A 15,293-nucleotide genomic window follows, 5' to 3' on the forward strand; every position below is an offset into this window, starting at 1 on the left:
GGAGCCGCTGCCCGTGTTCGGGGATGGGTCGGCGCCCAGGGACCTGGTGCCAGCGCCGAGCTGCAGATCCAAGCGGTCAGGCCCGGGGCTGGGCTGGGGACCCAGCTGGGGCACGGAGGTGAGCCAACGCCACCCGCTGCCCACCGGGCACCTTCCCAAGGCGCCCGCTCCGTGCGCTGGGAGAAGCCCGGCGGCGCCGAACCCCATGGCAGGCCAGGCTGCGGGAGGGGAGAGGGTGGCCCCGCCGGGTCTGGCAGGCGTCCCCTTGCTGCGGGCCCCCTCGGCTGCGGCGCGTCCCCTCCCTCCGGGAAGGGCCTGGGACGAGGCAGGGGCCGTCGCCTGGCGGGCGCTCAGCTGCACCTCGGAGCCAGGCCATCCTTCTCCGCCGCTGGCCCTGGCTCTCCTGCACCCCGGTGCGCGTCCGCCAATCCATCAACGCTCAAGCAGCGTAAACAGGTCTCTGCCTGCCAAGCCTGCGCCCCTTCCCTCCCCGCTCTGCCTCGGCCCTGACGGACGGCAGGAGGCAGCCAGGTGGAAGGGGAAAGCTGCTGGCAGTGACGGATGGCGCTGTCAGAGCGCCACCAGCTCCAGCACCTGGGCCCGGGCTGGGGCAGAAGGGCTGCGCGCGGCGGAGCGGGCAGGGCCGACGCTGCCAGCCCAGCCAAGAGCCGTGGTGGCTCTGCCGGCGCCCTCGCTGCCTTCCTTAGCAACGCTGAGATGGGGCCGGGTGCCCTGGCCGCTCGGCAGCGCTGCCCGGCTCCACGCCCGCCCGTCCTGGGAGCCCCGCGCGCGGGGGGAGCCCCGCGCCGCCTCCCGCACAGCATCCATCTCCCCCGCACACCGGCCGCATCCGGGACGCCAGTCACCCGCCCGGCGTGGCTGATGGGGCCCCGCGTGTGTCCCAGCCTCCTGCACAAGGGGTGGACAATCTGGGGGGCTGCAAGAGGACCCCAGCCTGGGCGTGAGGACCCCGGGGGCCTGCCCAGGGCTGCTCTGCGGCATCTCTGCTCCCCTCGGCCCAGGAGCCCCGGGGAGCGGCGGGCTGGAGCCGGCGGGGCCAGAGCTCCTGGGCTGCCCAGTGGGACAGCACGGGCAGTCCGTGCTCTCACCTGTTTTCTTTGTTGGTATTTTAATATTTTTCCCCTTTACACGGTTGCTGCCTTAACATGACCTTGGCCAAATTATTTCCCGTCCCTTTGAGATTTATGGCCCTCTTCCAGAAATGATCTGTTCCATCTACGAAAATAGACCTCGCGCTGTTATTACATTTTAAAATATAATAAGGGCTGGGAGCCCGCTCCTGTGCCACCCTCTGTCCCTGCTCAGGGGCAGGCAGCGCCCGGCACGGGGCCCGCCGGGTACGGGCAGCCCCGGCCCCTTGCAGCCCCGGGGCGCGGAGAGGGTCCCGCGGGGCTCTCCCAGCCGGGGCAGCAGCTCTTCTCCGAGAGGGCCGGGGCTGCCGGGACACAGCAGCGGGCGGACAGGCTGGTGTCGGAGCGGAGCCAGCAGGCAGGGCTGGGCCGGGACGAGCGGGGATCCCGTGCCACCATCGGCGGTACGGCACCGGAGGGGGCTGCGGGGGCCGGCCGCCGCGGCCTCAGCCCTTGCGTGGCGCCCCCGGGCCTGCTCGGGGCTCAGCAGCGGCCTGGCCTCGCCGGCACGGCCACTTGCCGCCAGGAGACGGCGGTGCCTCCGCTCTGCGAGGCCGCGCTGCACGCGCTGGAAAGGCCCCACGCCGCCCGCAGGGGCAGCGTGGCCTCCGTCGAGGGCCTGCGGGCGCTCGCTCCTCGCGTCGGCAGCTTTGCTGCGCTCGCTCTTGGGGTGTTTGGGGGCCTGGAGGTGGGTCGTCGTCCTCGAGAACGGGCTCTCGTTTCCCCGCTGCGTTCCCCACCGCACGCCAGCCCCGAAGCGGGCGCGCAGCCTGGCCCCCTGCCTCCCCGGCCCCCTCTCAGTCGGGGCGGCTCTTCCGCCCCGGCGTGTTCAGGAGATGCAAAATGACTGCAAAACCAACCAGACAATGAAGAAAATCGAGTCAAACTTCAACATTTCAGTTGTTGCTGTTTGCTCCATCGCTATTTTTGTTCCCTGACTTGTGCATGGGAGTGCCCGTGTGTGCTTACGCGTGTCTGGACGTACATTTTGGGATGATTTGCTTTCTGTTGGATTTTTTTCCTCTCCAGCTGTAAATGCAAAGCTTTGCACTGTGTTCGTTTAATTGTGGCAGCCCTTGGGTTCAGAAGGGCTGCACAGACACCGCTCTGGGGTAAGTTAATGGGGGGCGTTTAGCAGCACACTTGAACTCTGCAGGAGGGAGTTTCCCCTCTGGGTCTGCAGAACCGACATCTCTCTGCAAACCTATTTCTGGGAAAAGGGAAGGGGCCGGGGAAGCGGCTTGCTTTGCTTTGCTTTCTGCTCGGAAAAGCCCCTTTGGCCACCCAGGAAAGCCTGTAGCTGCCTGCTCTGGAGCGAGGATGGGTTTGTGCCGTGGGCGACAGCATCCATGCTGCGCCCGACCGAGGGTGACGGGACCAGGAGGACAGCGCGGGGAGGGAAGGGCTGCCCCTGCTCTTGGATTAAGGTTAAATAGGAGGAGAGGCTGACCCGGCGCAGCTGCTGCTGTTCAAATGTTTTAGTTCCTGCTCCGTAAGCCCGGATTGACCTGCAGGCAGTAGAAAATGTCGAACAACAAACGATCTCCCTGAAAGGAGCAAAAACCCTGAGAATAGCTGTGGCTGTATGGATTGCAGTGGGAGGCTGGGGGGCGCCAGGCAGGCCGGGGGGCGCCAGGCAGGCCGGGGGCCACCGGCGCTGCCTGCCCGAGGGCTGGGCGCCCGGGGGGGGGGGTCCCGGGCCCAGCCCCAGCCTCTCCCCACCCTTCCTCTCCCCCAGGGAAGGCACTCTCAGGGGGAGACCTGGAGCCCCCAGGGCCCCTCACTGGGGCAGGCGATGGTGAGCGCCGGGGCTCAGCCCCCACACCTGGGCCGGGCAGCTGCTGGCACGAGGGCCCCGGCAGAAAGGGAAACCGGGGCCCGGCGAGGCCAGACCCCAGGAGCCCTTCGCACACCAAGGCCCTTCGCTCCGCCGCAGCGCGCGGGCGGTTCCCGGTGGGCTAAAACCTGCGGCCGCGCACCAGCATTGCAGGTCTCATTTCTTCTCTTGATTAAAAAAGGTGCGTGTGGGGGGAGCAAGGGCTGCTGGTATCGAGGGGCTAGTGGGAAAGAGCCTGAACTATCTGAGCGCTTCTCTGCTGCTGGCGGGGGCAGAACGGCGCCTCTTGGGCAGAAACCTGGGGCGTTTGGCTCCGGGTCGGAGATGGACGTGTGCCCTGGGGGGCCGTGCGCTGGGCCGGCGGCGCTGCCAGCACCGGCACGGCCCGAGGCAGCTCCGGCGGCATCGGCAGCCGCAGCGGGGCGGCGCGTGCCCGGGACCCTCGGCCCCCGGGGAGGGGGCTCGGCCCTGGCGACGCCGCGGGGGCGGGCGGGGGCAGCCCCCCCCGTGTGCGCGGACACCCGCTCCCACGCGGGAGCCCCGTGGGCGCCCCGTGCCCCCCGCCGGCACCGCACGGGTTAACCGCTCCTCCCCCGCCCCTCGCTGTCTCTCTTTTCTTGCTACTTCGCCTTCCGCAGATTGACACATTCTCCTGGCGGCTGGGCCCGGCCGCCCAATCGAGTGCCAGCTCGGCGAGCCCCACGTGGGGGCGGGCCGCTCCCGCGGCGTTCCTATTGGCCAGCCGCCTCGGCGATTGCCAGCACGAGCCAGGCCCCACGTGGAGCTGGCGCTAGTTCATTGATCGGTCTCCCCGCAAAGCGGCTGCCGCGGCGGGCGGGGAGGGGGCGCCGAGCGCGGCCCGGGCGGGAGCGCAGCCAGCCGCCCGGTTCGGTTCGGTTCGGTTCGGTTCGGCTCTGCCCGGCCCGGCTCGGCCCGGCTCGGCCCGGCTCGGCTCGCCCCGGCCCGGCCCGCCGCAGGGGCGCGCGGCCGGGGCCGGGGCCAGCAGCGCGGTGAGTGCCATGCCGGGCCGGGCCGGGGCCGCTCCGCTCCGCGGCCCGGGGCTGCCGCCGGGCGGGGGCCGAGCCGCGCTCGGGGCTGGGGCTGGGGCGGCGGCGCGGCCGGGGCCTCCCCGCCGCTGTACCTGCTGCGGGCGGCGGCGGGGGCCATTGTCTGCGCGGCGCGGGGGGGCCGCGCGGGCCGGGCCGCGCCTGCGGCGGGGCCGGGGGCGGTGGGCTGGGGGCCGGAGCCGGGGCGCGGTGCTGGCGGCGGCAGGGGGGCCCGCAGCCCCTGGAAGGAGCCCCGGGACTCCTCGGTCTCCCCGGGGGCGGCTGCGGGCCGCGGGGGCCGCGCCCGGGCTTGGCAGGCCCGGCCGGGGGGCAGGGGGAGGCCGGGCGGGGGTCCGTGTGCGGGGCGGCTGCGCGCCCGGACTGGCCTGCCGGGCCACGGGCAGCACCGGGCACTGATTTCTCTGTCTCGCAGAGCTTCTGGCCGAGCTGGAGCTGCCAAACATCTGCGGGCCCCGATCCTGAGAGCGCATCCAGTGTCCGGAGCGGTGTAAGAGGTTCTGGGCCTGTCCGCTGCCGAGATGTTCCCTCAAAACCGGCCCCCGGTGAGAATGCGATTTGGCATCGTTCCCTTCCTGGGCCAGGGGCGAGCACGTGTCCTGTGACAGCTGTGCTGGCCCCATCCTTATCGTGCCTTTTGTGCCCCAAAACGGAGCTGCCCCCACACCCTACCAGGGATGGGTGGGAGATGTCTTCTGAGTAGCTGGGCTTGGCCTTTGCCTGGAAGGTTGTGCCAACTGCATGTAATGGGTGCAGGATTGTTTTTATTCTCCTTCTTTATAAATCAGTGTTTGCACCCCAGAGATTTTGGGGGTCATTTTTGTGAAGTGCTAGAAGCTGAATCAGAGGCTGGGCATTTCCATGGGGGAGTGTTGAATGAAAACGATGGAAAGCTCGGTCGCGTGACATATGGGTGAGGATGGACCGCTGTCCAGGGCGTGCAGGGTCTGCTGCTGTCGCTTGCCTGGTAGGGGAAGGGCCTGGGTGATGGCCCGCTCTGTCCGCATGGGTGGCGTTCTCCATGGCATTGGCAATTATTAATTCTCTTCTGGCTCCATGACTGAACCAGTGTAGAAAAGGTGGAAAACGATTGCCCTTCGTGTCTGGCTATAGCCAGTTTCCTTTGCAATAATTCTCTCTGCCTCTTCCTGCATGTGCCCCTTTCTTGAATGTGCCCATAGCCTCTTCCTGAGAGCACAGGAAAGAGCTCCTGGGCACTCGTGAGCCCGTCAGGGGCCGCTCCTGCCCTGGCCCACGAGGCACCGGGGACAGCGGCGGTGACCCCGCCGGCCCCCTCCTCTGCCCAGGCCCATCTCCAGGCACCATCCGCTGCTTCGGGAGCCACAGTGGCTGCCAGCGCCATCCCCGCCACCCCGCAGTCCCTGAAGCTGACTTATCCAGAGACCTTGGACCGGATCAAGGAGGAATTCCAGTTCCTGCAAAACCAATACCACAGGTGAGATGCTGCCAGGCCTCGCATGCCAGCAAGAAGCTGGGCACTTAACTGGAGCTGGCAAGAGGCTGCTCCCCTCTCGGTGCTGGGCATCAGTGCAGGCTGGCAGCAAGGCCCATCCCTCGCTGCTGTGGGCACTGGTCCATCTGGAGGGTGGTTGTGCCAGGCACCACCTTGGTTGCTTGAAACGATGTCGTTTGAGGGGGAAATTTACTCTCCCCGGCCTCCCTCTGCCAAAAGCTCTGGGGTGAGGCTACTGGCTTTTACAGCCAAGATTTGGGCTGAATTGAGCAGTCACTTAACAGACCTGCAGCCCCTCTGATCCCCTCTGCCAACCAGCAGGATCACCTCCCGTTCCCTGCGCGTTGCTGGTCAGAGCAAGGTTTGAAATGCAGCTCGGCTTTGTAGCCTGCTCCATTTGGGAAGCAGATGCTGGGGAGGGGGTTAAAGCGCTGCAGATTGCTCCCTGACACAGGGAGCCTCTTGCTGTCCGTCTCTTCTTCCTCAGCCCCTTCCCCCCCTCTTTCAGGTGGTTTTCTTGGCTTGTGCTGAGAAACAGGATTGAGCCCATGAGCAGGAGGCTGAAGCACATGGTGTGTGGGGAGGGTTCGTGCTCTGTCCAGCCTGGGAGATCTTGTCTGGCGGAGGGGGGGGAGCAGGGGGGCTCTTTCTCTCTCTCTCCCTCTTTCTTCTCTTTATTTTTACAGCTTGAAGTTAGAATGTGAAAAGCTGGCAACAGAAAAAACAGAAATCCAGCGTCATTATGTCATGGTTAGTGAGCTCCACCTGAAGGAGTAAGGCCGGTGGGGGGTTTCTCCTCTGAACCATCAAAGGACACGCGGCCCTGGGATGCTTTGGCTTCCCCTTGTATTTGGGTTTTGGGGCCAGACCCTGAGATCTGGTTCCTGTGATTGTTATTGTCTCCCTCTGCCCTGAAATGAGCTGTTGTGTTGGAGCAGCACTTGCTGCTGCAGCTCATGGTGGTGGGGGGCAGGGGGAAGCGTTCCCGAGCGGCTCGTCTCCTTTCTGGCCGGCAGCGATGGGAGCGGTGGTGGGGAGTCCCGGGAGGGCTGCGTCCGTCTTGCGGGCGGCGAGCAGAGCTCTGCTCCCAGGCACGGAGAGCCAGGGACCGTTTCCTCCTTCTGGCCTGATAGCGTTTGTGGTCAGGCCAACCTCGCAAACCAGCGCTGGAAAGGACTTTCTGGCCGCGAGTCCCCCGCGGCTCCCCGGCGCTGCTGACGCTCTGTTCTCCCCTTGCAGTACTATGAGATGTCCTACGGCCTGAACATCGAGATGCACAAGCAGGTGAGTCTCAGCGGGCAGGGAGCGTGCCTCTGCTCCCCCCCGGCGCCCTGTCCCTGCCCTGACCTCCTGGCCCTTCTGGGTTGTCCTTCCCCAGAGAAAGCGTAGGAAGTTGGGCCTTGGCCCAGGCCAGGGAAGGGCGTGCTGTGGGGAACGTGCTCTTTTCCTGTGTTTCCGGGAGCTCTGCCCCTCTCCGCGCCGCGGCCTCGCCGGGAGAGCTGCCCCCTGCACGCGCGTGTGCTCGCTCGCACGCACGCACGCGTGCCCTGGCGCGAGCGGGCTGGGCTTGGGATGCGCTCCAGGCTGGCTCGCGGCGGGGAGAGGCGTCGCGGGGAGCCGGGTTTCCACGCCAGGCTGCGAGGGGGCGCGCGGGGCGGGGGGGTGCCGCGGCTTCGCACCCGCTCGACAGGTTTGCACCTGGGGACGGCTTGCCCGGAGGGGCCGGGCTTGAGGGGCCCCCCAAGCCGGGGGCGCTGCCCGGGCGCGAGGCTGAGCCGCGCGTCCCCCGCTGCCCGCCCGCCGCTGTGCTGCGCGCTGGGTCACCAGCTGCTCCGCGCCTCGGAGACGGAAGGTTTCTTCTCATCTATTTTTAAAAAGGCTGCAGAGGAGCCTGGCGAGGCGCGCTCCGGCGCGGCCCTCCTTCCTCCCGGCCGCCCTCGCCAGCCCGCCTCGGCCAACTGTTGCGCGGGAGCCGCGGCCCCGGCCGGTCCCGCTGGCGTTGAACCGCCCGGCGGGGGTTTGGGCTGCTTTGGCTCTTCTCCGCCGCACGCTGCCCCTTGCTGCCGTCCCCGCCGGAGGGGAGGGACGAAGCTGGTGAAGCCGGGGGAGACGGAGGCATAAAATGGCCCTTGTGAGGGGCTGGGGGCCGTGGGGCCCGATGCCCCCCTCCCGCGGGGCCGCGCACGCCTTTCATCTGGCTGCCGGTTCTCCCTCCCGGCCTCGCGGGCGGCCGTGTTCGCTGCCGCTTCCAGGTGCCGCTGGCCGCCTGCCAGCGAGCTGTCTGCACTTTTAACAAGGGCCCGTAAGTCTCTGCTCTGACAGCCAACGGCCATTGTGTGAGAAATGGGAACCGCCTGCGCGGGAGGCCGCGGGTTATCGGCGCGGCGGGGGGACCCGCTCGCCTCCCCCTCAGTCCGGCGCGCCGCGAGCGCCCGGGGCTCCCGCTGCGCCGGGGCCGCGTCGCTGGCGCGACGCCTCCGTCCTGCGCCCGGCTCCCTCGGTGCGGCCGCCGGGCCGGGAAGGGGGCCGGCGGGAAGCGGGGCCGGCGGCCGGAGGACCGGGGCTCTGGCGCGCGAGCCCTGCGGGCAGCCGCAGGGAGGCTGCGGGCGCGAACGGGCTGGAGACGTTAGCGTTTTTCTGTTGTTTCGGGTTTGGCGTGGAACTGGCCTGTAGCTTTTTGTAAAACCACCTCCCCGAATCTGCCTGGCCTTGGACTTGCTCACCGCGAGCCGCAGGGGAGGTGACGGTGCTGGTGGCTGGGGGGGCTGCAAACAGCATGATCATTTTTCATGCTGAGAGCGTTAAAGTGCCAGTAAATTGCACATTAACGAGTGCGAGTGAATTGGAGGCAGCTCTCCCCAAGGAGCTGCTGCCCATCAGTGCATTAGGGAAGAGAATCCATCACTGCCGGCCCCAGGAGACAGCTAAATCCTTCCCAGAACTGCTGCCTGCCAAATCTCCTTGCTTGCTTCCCCCCCTCTTTCTTTCTTTCCCTTTTTTCCTCCTTCGGAAGGGGAAGTGAGGGCGGGTGCTGGGTTGTTTCTCCTCCGTGAGCCTGGCAAAACCAGTGAGCTGGCCGCTCTGGAGGGCGGCCCGGGGTGCCCTGGCTTTGCCCCCGCGCGGGCGGTGTCGCTGCAGCCCCTCACCCTGGCCTCGCGGCGCCCGGGCCCGGCAGGGCGAGGGAGACCTGCCCGAGCTCGGGGGCCGGGAGAGCCGGGCGTCCGGCGCGTCCCCCCTCCCGATGCGGGGTGTCCCCTGCCCTGGCCGTGGAGCGGGGGGCGCTTGGGTTTACGAAAAATCGCTGGTCTTCCCCCAGTCGCCTCTCAGGTGTTGGCGCGGTGCGAGCTGGGCAAGGGACAGCTCGGGCTTCTCCGCTGCTTCCCGGGAGCAGCGCCCGCCCTCCCGGGCGGCGAGGGGGCCCGGCCCCTTCCCCGCGATGGGCCGGGGGGCTGGCTCTCCCGTAGCTGGCGGGATGGGGGGCGCGCGGGCCCCGGGCGCCCTCCCTCTCCCTCCCCTGCTCGGCGCTCCTGGTCGCTCGAGGGCTGCAGGAAAGCCGCAGCTGTAAGGAGAGCACCTCTCCAGGGCTTCCCGGCGCTGCCGAGCGAGGCTGCGGGCGGACACGGCCCGGCTGGGGTCCCTTGGCGCGGAGCGGGGGGGCTCCGGAGCGGAGGGGGGCGACGCTGGGCTCGGGGCTTTGGAGGGGGCGCGAGGAGGCAGGGGGCTTTTCCGGCCCTGCCCTGGTGTTTTGGCCCTTGGTGCTGAGCAGCGGCTCTGGGGGGCAAGCGGCAGCAGCCCTTGGTGCGTCGCGGCGGGAGGGGGTCTCCCGGCCCCCCAGCCGGGGCGCGGGGGCCGCCCGGCCCTCCTGCTCTGACGTCCTCTGCCGGCCTTCCGCTTCCAGACGGAGATCGCCAAGCGGCTCAACGTGATCTGCGCCCAGCTCATCCCGTTCCTGTCGCAGGAGGTGGGTGAACCCCCCCGGCCCCGCGCTCCCGCTCCCCCCTGGGCGGAAGGGGGCTGCTTTTGCCCCCTTCCCGGGGGAAGGGAGCCTGCCGCCAGCCCGGCTCGGCCCCCACCCGCCCCTCTGTCCCGGCAGCACCAGCAGCAGGTGGTCCAGGCCGTGGAGCGGGCGAAGCAGGTGACTATGACCGACCTGAACGCGGCGATTGGGGTAGGTGAACCCTCCGGCCGGGCCGGGCGGGGGCCATGCGGACGGTGGCGCCCGCGGGGCTGGTGACGTCCCCGGGCGGGTGGCCGGTCCCGAGCCCTGGTGCGCCGGGTTTTTGCTCTCCCGGGTGGCATTGGGGTCGGGGGTGGGGGGAAGGTGAAGCCGGGCTGGGTTTAGGGGGAGATCGGGGCCGGAGTAGCGTGATCCCACCCCAGGGAGACACAGCTGCGCCCAAGCCTCGGGGCGGGGGTCCACGTCTCGCACCGGCCGGCCGCCCCCCGCCGGGGCCCTCAGCTCTGCCTCCCGCTCTCCCTGCAGCACCAGCTCCAAACCCAGCACCTCTCCCACCACGCTCCCCCCATCCCGCTGGCCCCCCACCCCTCGGGGCTGCAGCCCCCCGGCCTGGCCGGCCTCGGCGGCGCCTCGGGGCTGCTGGCGCTCTCGGGGGCGCTGGGGGCCCAGGCCCAGCTGCTCGCCAAGGACGACGCCGAGCACCGAGGTGAGCGGCGCCCCGGGGCCCCGGGGCCGGGGGGGGGGGGTCGGGGCCGGCCGGCCGGGAAGGGCCCCGGCTGGGGGCGGAGGGCCCCGGCCGGCCGCGGCGGGTGCCACAGCCGTGTCCCTTCCTTCCCGCCTCGTCCGGCCGCCGCTCGCCGTCGCGCGGAGACAGAGCGAGACGCCGGCCCCGTAAGTGCCCCTTCGCCCCCCTGCGCCTGGCGCCGCCCCGGGCTGCAGCTCGGGGGGCCCGGGCCGTGCTCTGCCCCCCGGGGGCGGCCGCTGACGCCGGCTGCCCCCTGCCCAGAGCTCCCTGCCGCTGCCCAACGGCGAGCGGGCGCGAGCCGCCTCCGAGTACCTGAGCGGCAGCAGGAAGAGGAAGGTGGAGGACAAGGACTTCGGCACGGACTACGTGAGCCCCCCGGGGCCGGGGTCGGGGCCGGGGCCGGGGCCGCCGGCTGGGTGCCGACCCCCCTCTCTGCCTCGCAGGGCAGCGACGCGGACAAGAGCGAGGACAACCTGGTGGTGGATGAGGTCGGTGCGCCGGGGGCTGGGGTCCGGCCGGAGCCGCCGCCGCCGCCGCCTGCCCTCCCCATCCCCGTCTCTCCGTCCCCCAGGACCCCTCGTCCCCCCACAGCGCCCACTCCTACTCGTCCCGGGAGAACGGGCTGGAGAAGGTCCCGCTGGGCCGGAAGGAGGCCGCGCCGCTCAGCCCCACCTCCATGGCCTCCTCCAGCAGCGCGTCCCCGTCCCGCAGCAAGGACGGGCCCGGGGTGAGCGCGCCCGCCGGGGCGGCGGGGCAGCGGGGGGGCGCGCGGGCGCTGACCCCGCGCTCTGCCCCCGCAGGCGGAGAAGGCCGGCGCCCCCAGCCTGAAGCCCAGCACGCCCACCTCGCAGGAGGCGGCCCCGGGGGCCGCCAGCGGCGCCCCGCAGTTTCGCCCCGCCACCAAGGCCCTGGACCCCTTAGGTGAGGGGCCGGCGCCGCCCGCGCCCCCCCGGCTCCGCCGCCGCCCCCGGGGCAGCGGGGCCGGAGCGGGGCCCCCTCACCCGCGTCTCCCTGCAGCCCTGGGCCTGCGCACCCCGCTGGCCGTGCAGAGCCCCTACTCGGCCGCCTTCGGCATGGCGCACGCCGCCGTCAACGGGGACGCGGCCGGGAGCAGCGCCTACGCCAGCCTGCACCTCGTGTCGCCGCAGCTCAACGGGGCCGCGGCCGCCGGGACCTACGGGCGCTCCCCGCTGGTGAGCGAGGGCACCGGGGGGCTGCCGGCCCGGGGGGCGCCAGCCGCCCTCACCCCGTGTCCTCCCCAGGTTGGCTACGACCCGCACCCCCACCTGCGCGTGCCGGGGCTGGCGGCCGGCGTGCCTGCGGGGACGTCGGGGAAGCCGTAAGTGGGGCAGCGCGCGGGGCTGCCGCCGGGTGGGAGGGGAGGTGCGGCCGGGCCCCCCGCGCCCCGCTGGCCCTTCCCCGCTCTGCCCCTTCCTTTCCAGCGCCTACTCCTTCCACGTCAGCGCCGACGGGCAGATGCAGCCGGTGCCCTTCCCGCCCGACGCCCTCGTCGGCTCCGGCATCCCCCGCCACGCGCGGCAGCTCCACACGCTGACCCACGGCGAGGTGGTCTGCGCCGTCACCATCAGCAACTCCACGCGGCACGTCTACACCGGGGGCAAGGGCTGCGTGAAGGTGTGGGACGTGGGGCAGCCGGGCACCAAGACGGCCGTGGCGCAGCTGGACTGCTTGGTAAGGGGGGCGCTGGGGGCGCCGGTGGGGATGGGGCCGGTCCGGTGCCCCCGGGCAGCCGGCGGCGTTGGCGCCTGCTTCGGGGCCGCCCGGGGACCGGGACGGGCGCGTGCAGGGTGCAGCACGGCCTTGGCAGGGGCGTCCTGCCAGGGGCAGCGGCGCAGGTCAAATGGTCGAAAGGGCTTGGAAAGGCCTGGGAGAAATTCCTGGAAGAGCGGCCCAGAGGTGGCTAATAAATCTGCCGCAGCGGAGACTGCTGGCTTCCGTCTTGGAAACTCCCTGACCGCCGGCTGCGGGCGGCCGGGTGGGCTGCGACCGGGCCCGGGAGCCCGCTCTTTGCGTGGCTTGTTTCCGGGGGGGGCGGGCTCCGGGGTGGCCCCTCCACCGGCCTGCGGGGTGCCTGGAAGCGGTAGCCAGGCAATGGGGACAGACTCGGTCTTTGCAAGCGACATCGCTGCTTGCGGTGGCCTCGGGGCTGCGCTGGCCTCCCCGAGCAGCCCCTTGGTTGGGGCGAGGTCCTGCACAGGCTGAGGCGTCACTTGCACCCAGCTCTGTCCTTGTTTCCGCTTTTGCTTGCGCGAGTCTGGCTGGCCAGGAGGGAGAACTTCTATTTCTTTTATAAATAAATTAAATGGACTGTCAGACCACAGTAGCTCGCTAGAGCCGAGCTCGAGGCACGGCCATCACCTGAGAGTATTTTTAACCTGTGTTCTTTGGGTTATTTTAAACGGGTGGCTGGGATCGGAGTCCTCATGCCTGCTTTGAACAGCCCCAAGCCAAGCCCTCCTCGTTTCTACTTGCTGGCCTTGGGGCCTGGGCAGCCTGACAAATATTATTCCTGGAGCGGTGCTGACCTTGAGGATACAGATGCATAAACAAGGAAATGACTGAGTCATGAAAATTTCAAGCCGCATCAGAAATTCAGGAGTTGGGGGGGGTGGGGGGGGGGACACAACAGTGTGTTAGCGCTGTCGCGGCCCTGCCCGGCGGCCACGCTCTGCTCCGGGCTGTTCGCTGCGCGGGACGAGCTCGCAGCCGGGGCAGCAGTGCGCCCGTCACTGCGGTTCGGTGCAGCTGAGGCACACGGGAGTGAAGGGACAGCACCGGGGTGGCAGAGAGGTGACACCCTGCGTGTCCCCTGGGCTGTGCACCAGCAGCCCTCGCTGCCTGCCCCGTGCTGCTCTCCCGTCCCCCCAGGGGCCTGGCTGCATCCCGGGTCCCCGGAGCTGCAGCGCTGCAGCCGGAGTCGGGCACGAGCCGGCAGCGCGGGACGGCTGCAGGAGCCCGGGAGCGGAAGGGGGGCTCACGGGGGCCTCCCTCTCCCCCCGCCGCCCAGAACCGGGACAACTACATCCGCTCCTGCAAGCTGCTCCCCGACGGCCGGAGCCTCATCGTGGGAGGGGAGGCCAGCACCCTGTCCATCTGGGACCTGGCTGCCCCCACGCCCCGCATCAAGGCCGAGCTCACCTCCTCCGCGCCCGCCTGCTACGCCCTGGCCATCAGCCCCGACGCCAAGGTCTGCTTCTCCTGCTGCAGCGACGGCAACATCGTGGTGTGGGACCTGCAGAACCAGACGCTGGTCAGGTGAGGGCAGGGCTAGGGGCCCGGCGGCCTGGGAAGTGCTCAGCCACCCCCAGGACGTCCCCCCTCTATCCCCAGCCATGGGATGCAGCAGGGATCTCCAGCTCTCCTGGCTGTCCAGGCCCCAGCTGGCCTCTGCAGGCACCGGCAGCCCTGACTGCCGCGTGCTCGTGCTTTCCATCTCCCTCTTTCCCAGGCAGTTTCAAGGCCACACGGATGGTGCGAGCTGCATTGATATCTCCAACGACGGCACCAAGCTGTGGACAGGGGGTCTGGACAACACGGTGCGTTGCTGGGACCTGCGGGAAGGGCGTCAGCTGCAGCAGCATGACTTCAGCTCCCAGGTAGGGGCTGGGGCTGGCTGGGACCATCGTGGGGCTGGCCGGGACCATCGTGGGGCTGGTACCTGACCCGGCCTCCTCCCCAGATCTTCTCCCTGGGGTACTGCCCCACGGGTGAGTGGCTCGCCGTTGGCATGGAGAGCAGCAACGTGGAGATCCTGCATGTGACCAAACCGGACAAGTACCAGCTGCACCTCCACGAGAGCTGTGTCCTGTCCCTCAAGTTCGCCTCCTGTGGTAAGTGCACTGGCTCCCGGCCACGTGGCTCCAACCACTCGCTGCCCTGGCCTTGAGCCAGGTCCGAGCACTGGCTCCTCTTGCCATCTATGTCCTGGATGGACAGAGGTGGCTCTTGCGCCCCGGGCAGCTGGTGGTGCCAGCTTCGTTGGGGGGGGGGTATCCCTTCGGGGCGCTGCCTGGAGCAGCACCTCCTGCAGCTGCAGGTTCAGCTCTATGTCTGTCCCATCCCCCCCCCCCCCCCCCCCCCCCAGGACCCCCTTCCTCTTCCCCAACTCATGATCTCCAGAGTTACAGCTGGTTAGCCAAGGGGCTGAGAAATTGCCTAGGTGTGTCAGATAACGTGGGGACAAAAGGGAGAATTGCTGCAGGAGCATAGCTGATGGCCCTGGTTTGGTGACACGATGCTCTTTGTGCCTTCTGTCCCTTGGGTAGGGAAGTGGTTTGTGAGCACGGGGAAGGACAACCTGCTGAACGCCTGGCGGACGCCCTACGGAGCCAGCATCTTCCAGGTGAGGGGCATGCGCCACCCTGCAGCCCGGGGTGGTGGGAAACGGTGCTATGGGGGGAAGTTGCCTGGAGCTGAGCCCTGCCCAGTATCACGCAGGTGGCAACTCACTTTAGCAGTAATAAACCCCATGAGCAAACTTATTCCCTGCAGCCTCCTCTGACATAAGTGAGGGCACTAAACCAAGGTGGAGGGGAGGGAGCAGGACCTCGTGGGCCCTCACTCTTGGGCCGTGCCTCATGCCCACCCCTGCTCTCTGCTCTCTCCAGTCCAAGGAGTCCTCCTCCGTCCTCAGCTGCGACGTTTCCACGGATGACCAATTCATTGTCACTGGCTCAGGGGACAAGAAAGCTACAGTTTATGAGGTCATTTACTGAAGGAGAGCGGTGGCACCTGCAGGAGCAGAGTGGGGAGGGTCTAATCCACGTGGGCAGACGGACAGCGGCATGGACGGACGGACGCTACCTGCCATGCTGCTGCCGTCCCAAAGACGTCGCCGCAGTGGCGGGGGGGGGGTGGCTGGGCCCGAGGAGGGCAGCGGGGCGATGGGGGCCCCGGGAGCACGGCCGGCCCCGGGCTGTGCTGGGAGGCCGTGCCTGCTGCGCGCAGTAAATTGCCTGGGGACTTTCTTCTTTCTGTTTTGTTCTTTCGTTGTTGGTTTGTTTCTAAATCGGGACTGGGGTGGGTCAGGAAGGGGGTGGGGGG

At 69.1% G+C, this 15,293-nt stretch overlaps 1 protein-coding gene across 4 annotated transcripts; it reads left to right on the forward strand.

The window, feature by feature from the left end:
- LOC138062348 (transducin-like enhancer protein 1) lies at window positions 1–15,258 on the forward strand. 4 transcript variants are annotated; one of them, XM_068920065.1, is made up of 21 exons: window positions 3,878–3,998; window positions 4,468–4,597; window positions 5,360–5,508; window positions 6,213–6,276; window positions 6,766–6,810; window positions 9,425–9,487; window positions 9,620–9,694; window positions 10,010–10,190; window positions 10,359–10,375; window positions 10,491–10,595; window positions 10,673–10,717; window positions 10,801–10,956; window positions 11,030–11,150; window positions 11,247–11,422; window positions 11,492–11,568; window positions 11,672–11,921; window positions 13,258–13,505; window positions 13,699–13,846; window positions 13,930–14,080; window positions 14,516–14,592; window positions 14,858–15,258. In XM_068920065.1, the coding sequence occupies exons 2-21, from the start codon at window positions 4,574–4,576 to the stop codon at window positions 14,963–14,965; spliced, it is 2,280 nt and encodes a 759-aa protein (XP_068776166.1). In that variant the 5' UTR covers window positions 3,878–3,998; window positions 4,468–4,573; the 3' UTR covers window positions 14,966–15,258. The 4 variants fall into 4 exon arrangements, with proteins under 4 accessions (XP_068776165.1, XP_068776166.1, XP_068776167.1 ...); XM_068920066.1 differs by having other exon boundaries at window positions 11,693–11,921; XM_068920064.1 differs by lacking the exon at window positions 3,878–3,998 and adding an exon at window positions 1–118 and having other exon boundaries at window positions 11,030–11,422.
- The last annotated feature ends 35 nt before the right edge of the window (window positions 15,259–15,293 follow it).

The sequence above is a fragment of the Struthio camelus genome, chromosome 26, assembly GCF_040807025.1.
Source record: "Struthio camelus isolate bStrCam1 chromosome 26, bStrCam1.hap1, whole genome shotgun sequence".
NCBI lineage: Eukaryota > Metazoa > Chordata > Aves > Struthioniformes > Struthionidae > Struthio > Struthio camelus.

Coding starts and splice junctions, on each gene's coding strand:
- LOC138062348 (XM_068920064.1), top strand. CDS start 4,574: ATGTTCCCTCAAAACCGGCCCCCG. Junction 10,596..10,672: donor AGGACTTCGGCACGGACTAC/GTGAGCCCCCCG, acceptor TCTGCCTCGCAG/GGCAGCGACGCGGACAAGAG. Junction 14,081..14,515: donor CCTCAAGTTCGCCTCCTGTG/GTAAGTGCACTG, acceptor TCCCTTGGGTAG/GGAAGTGGTTTGTGAGCACG.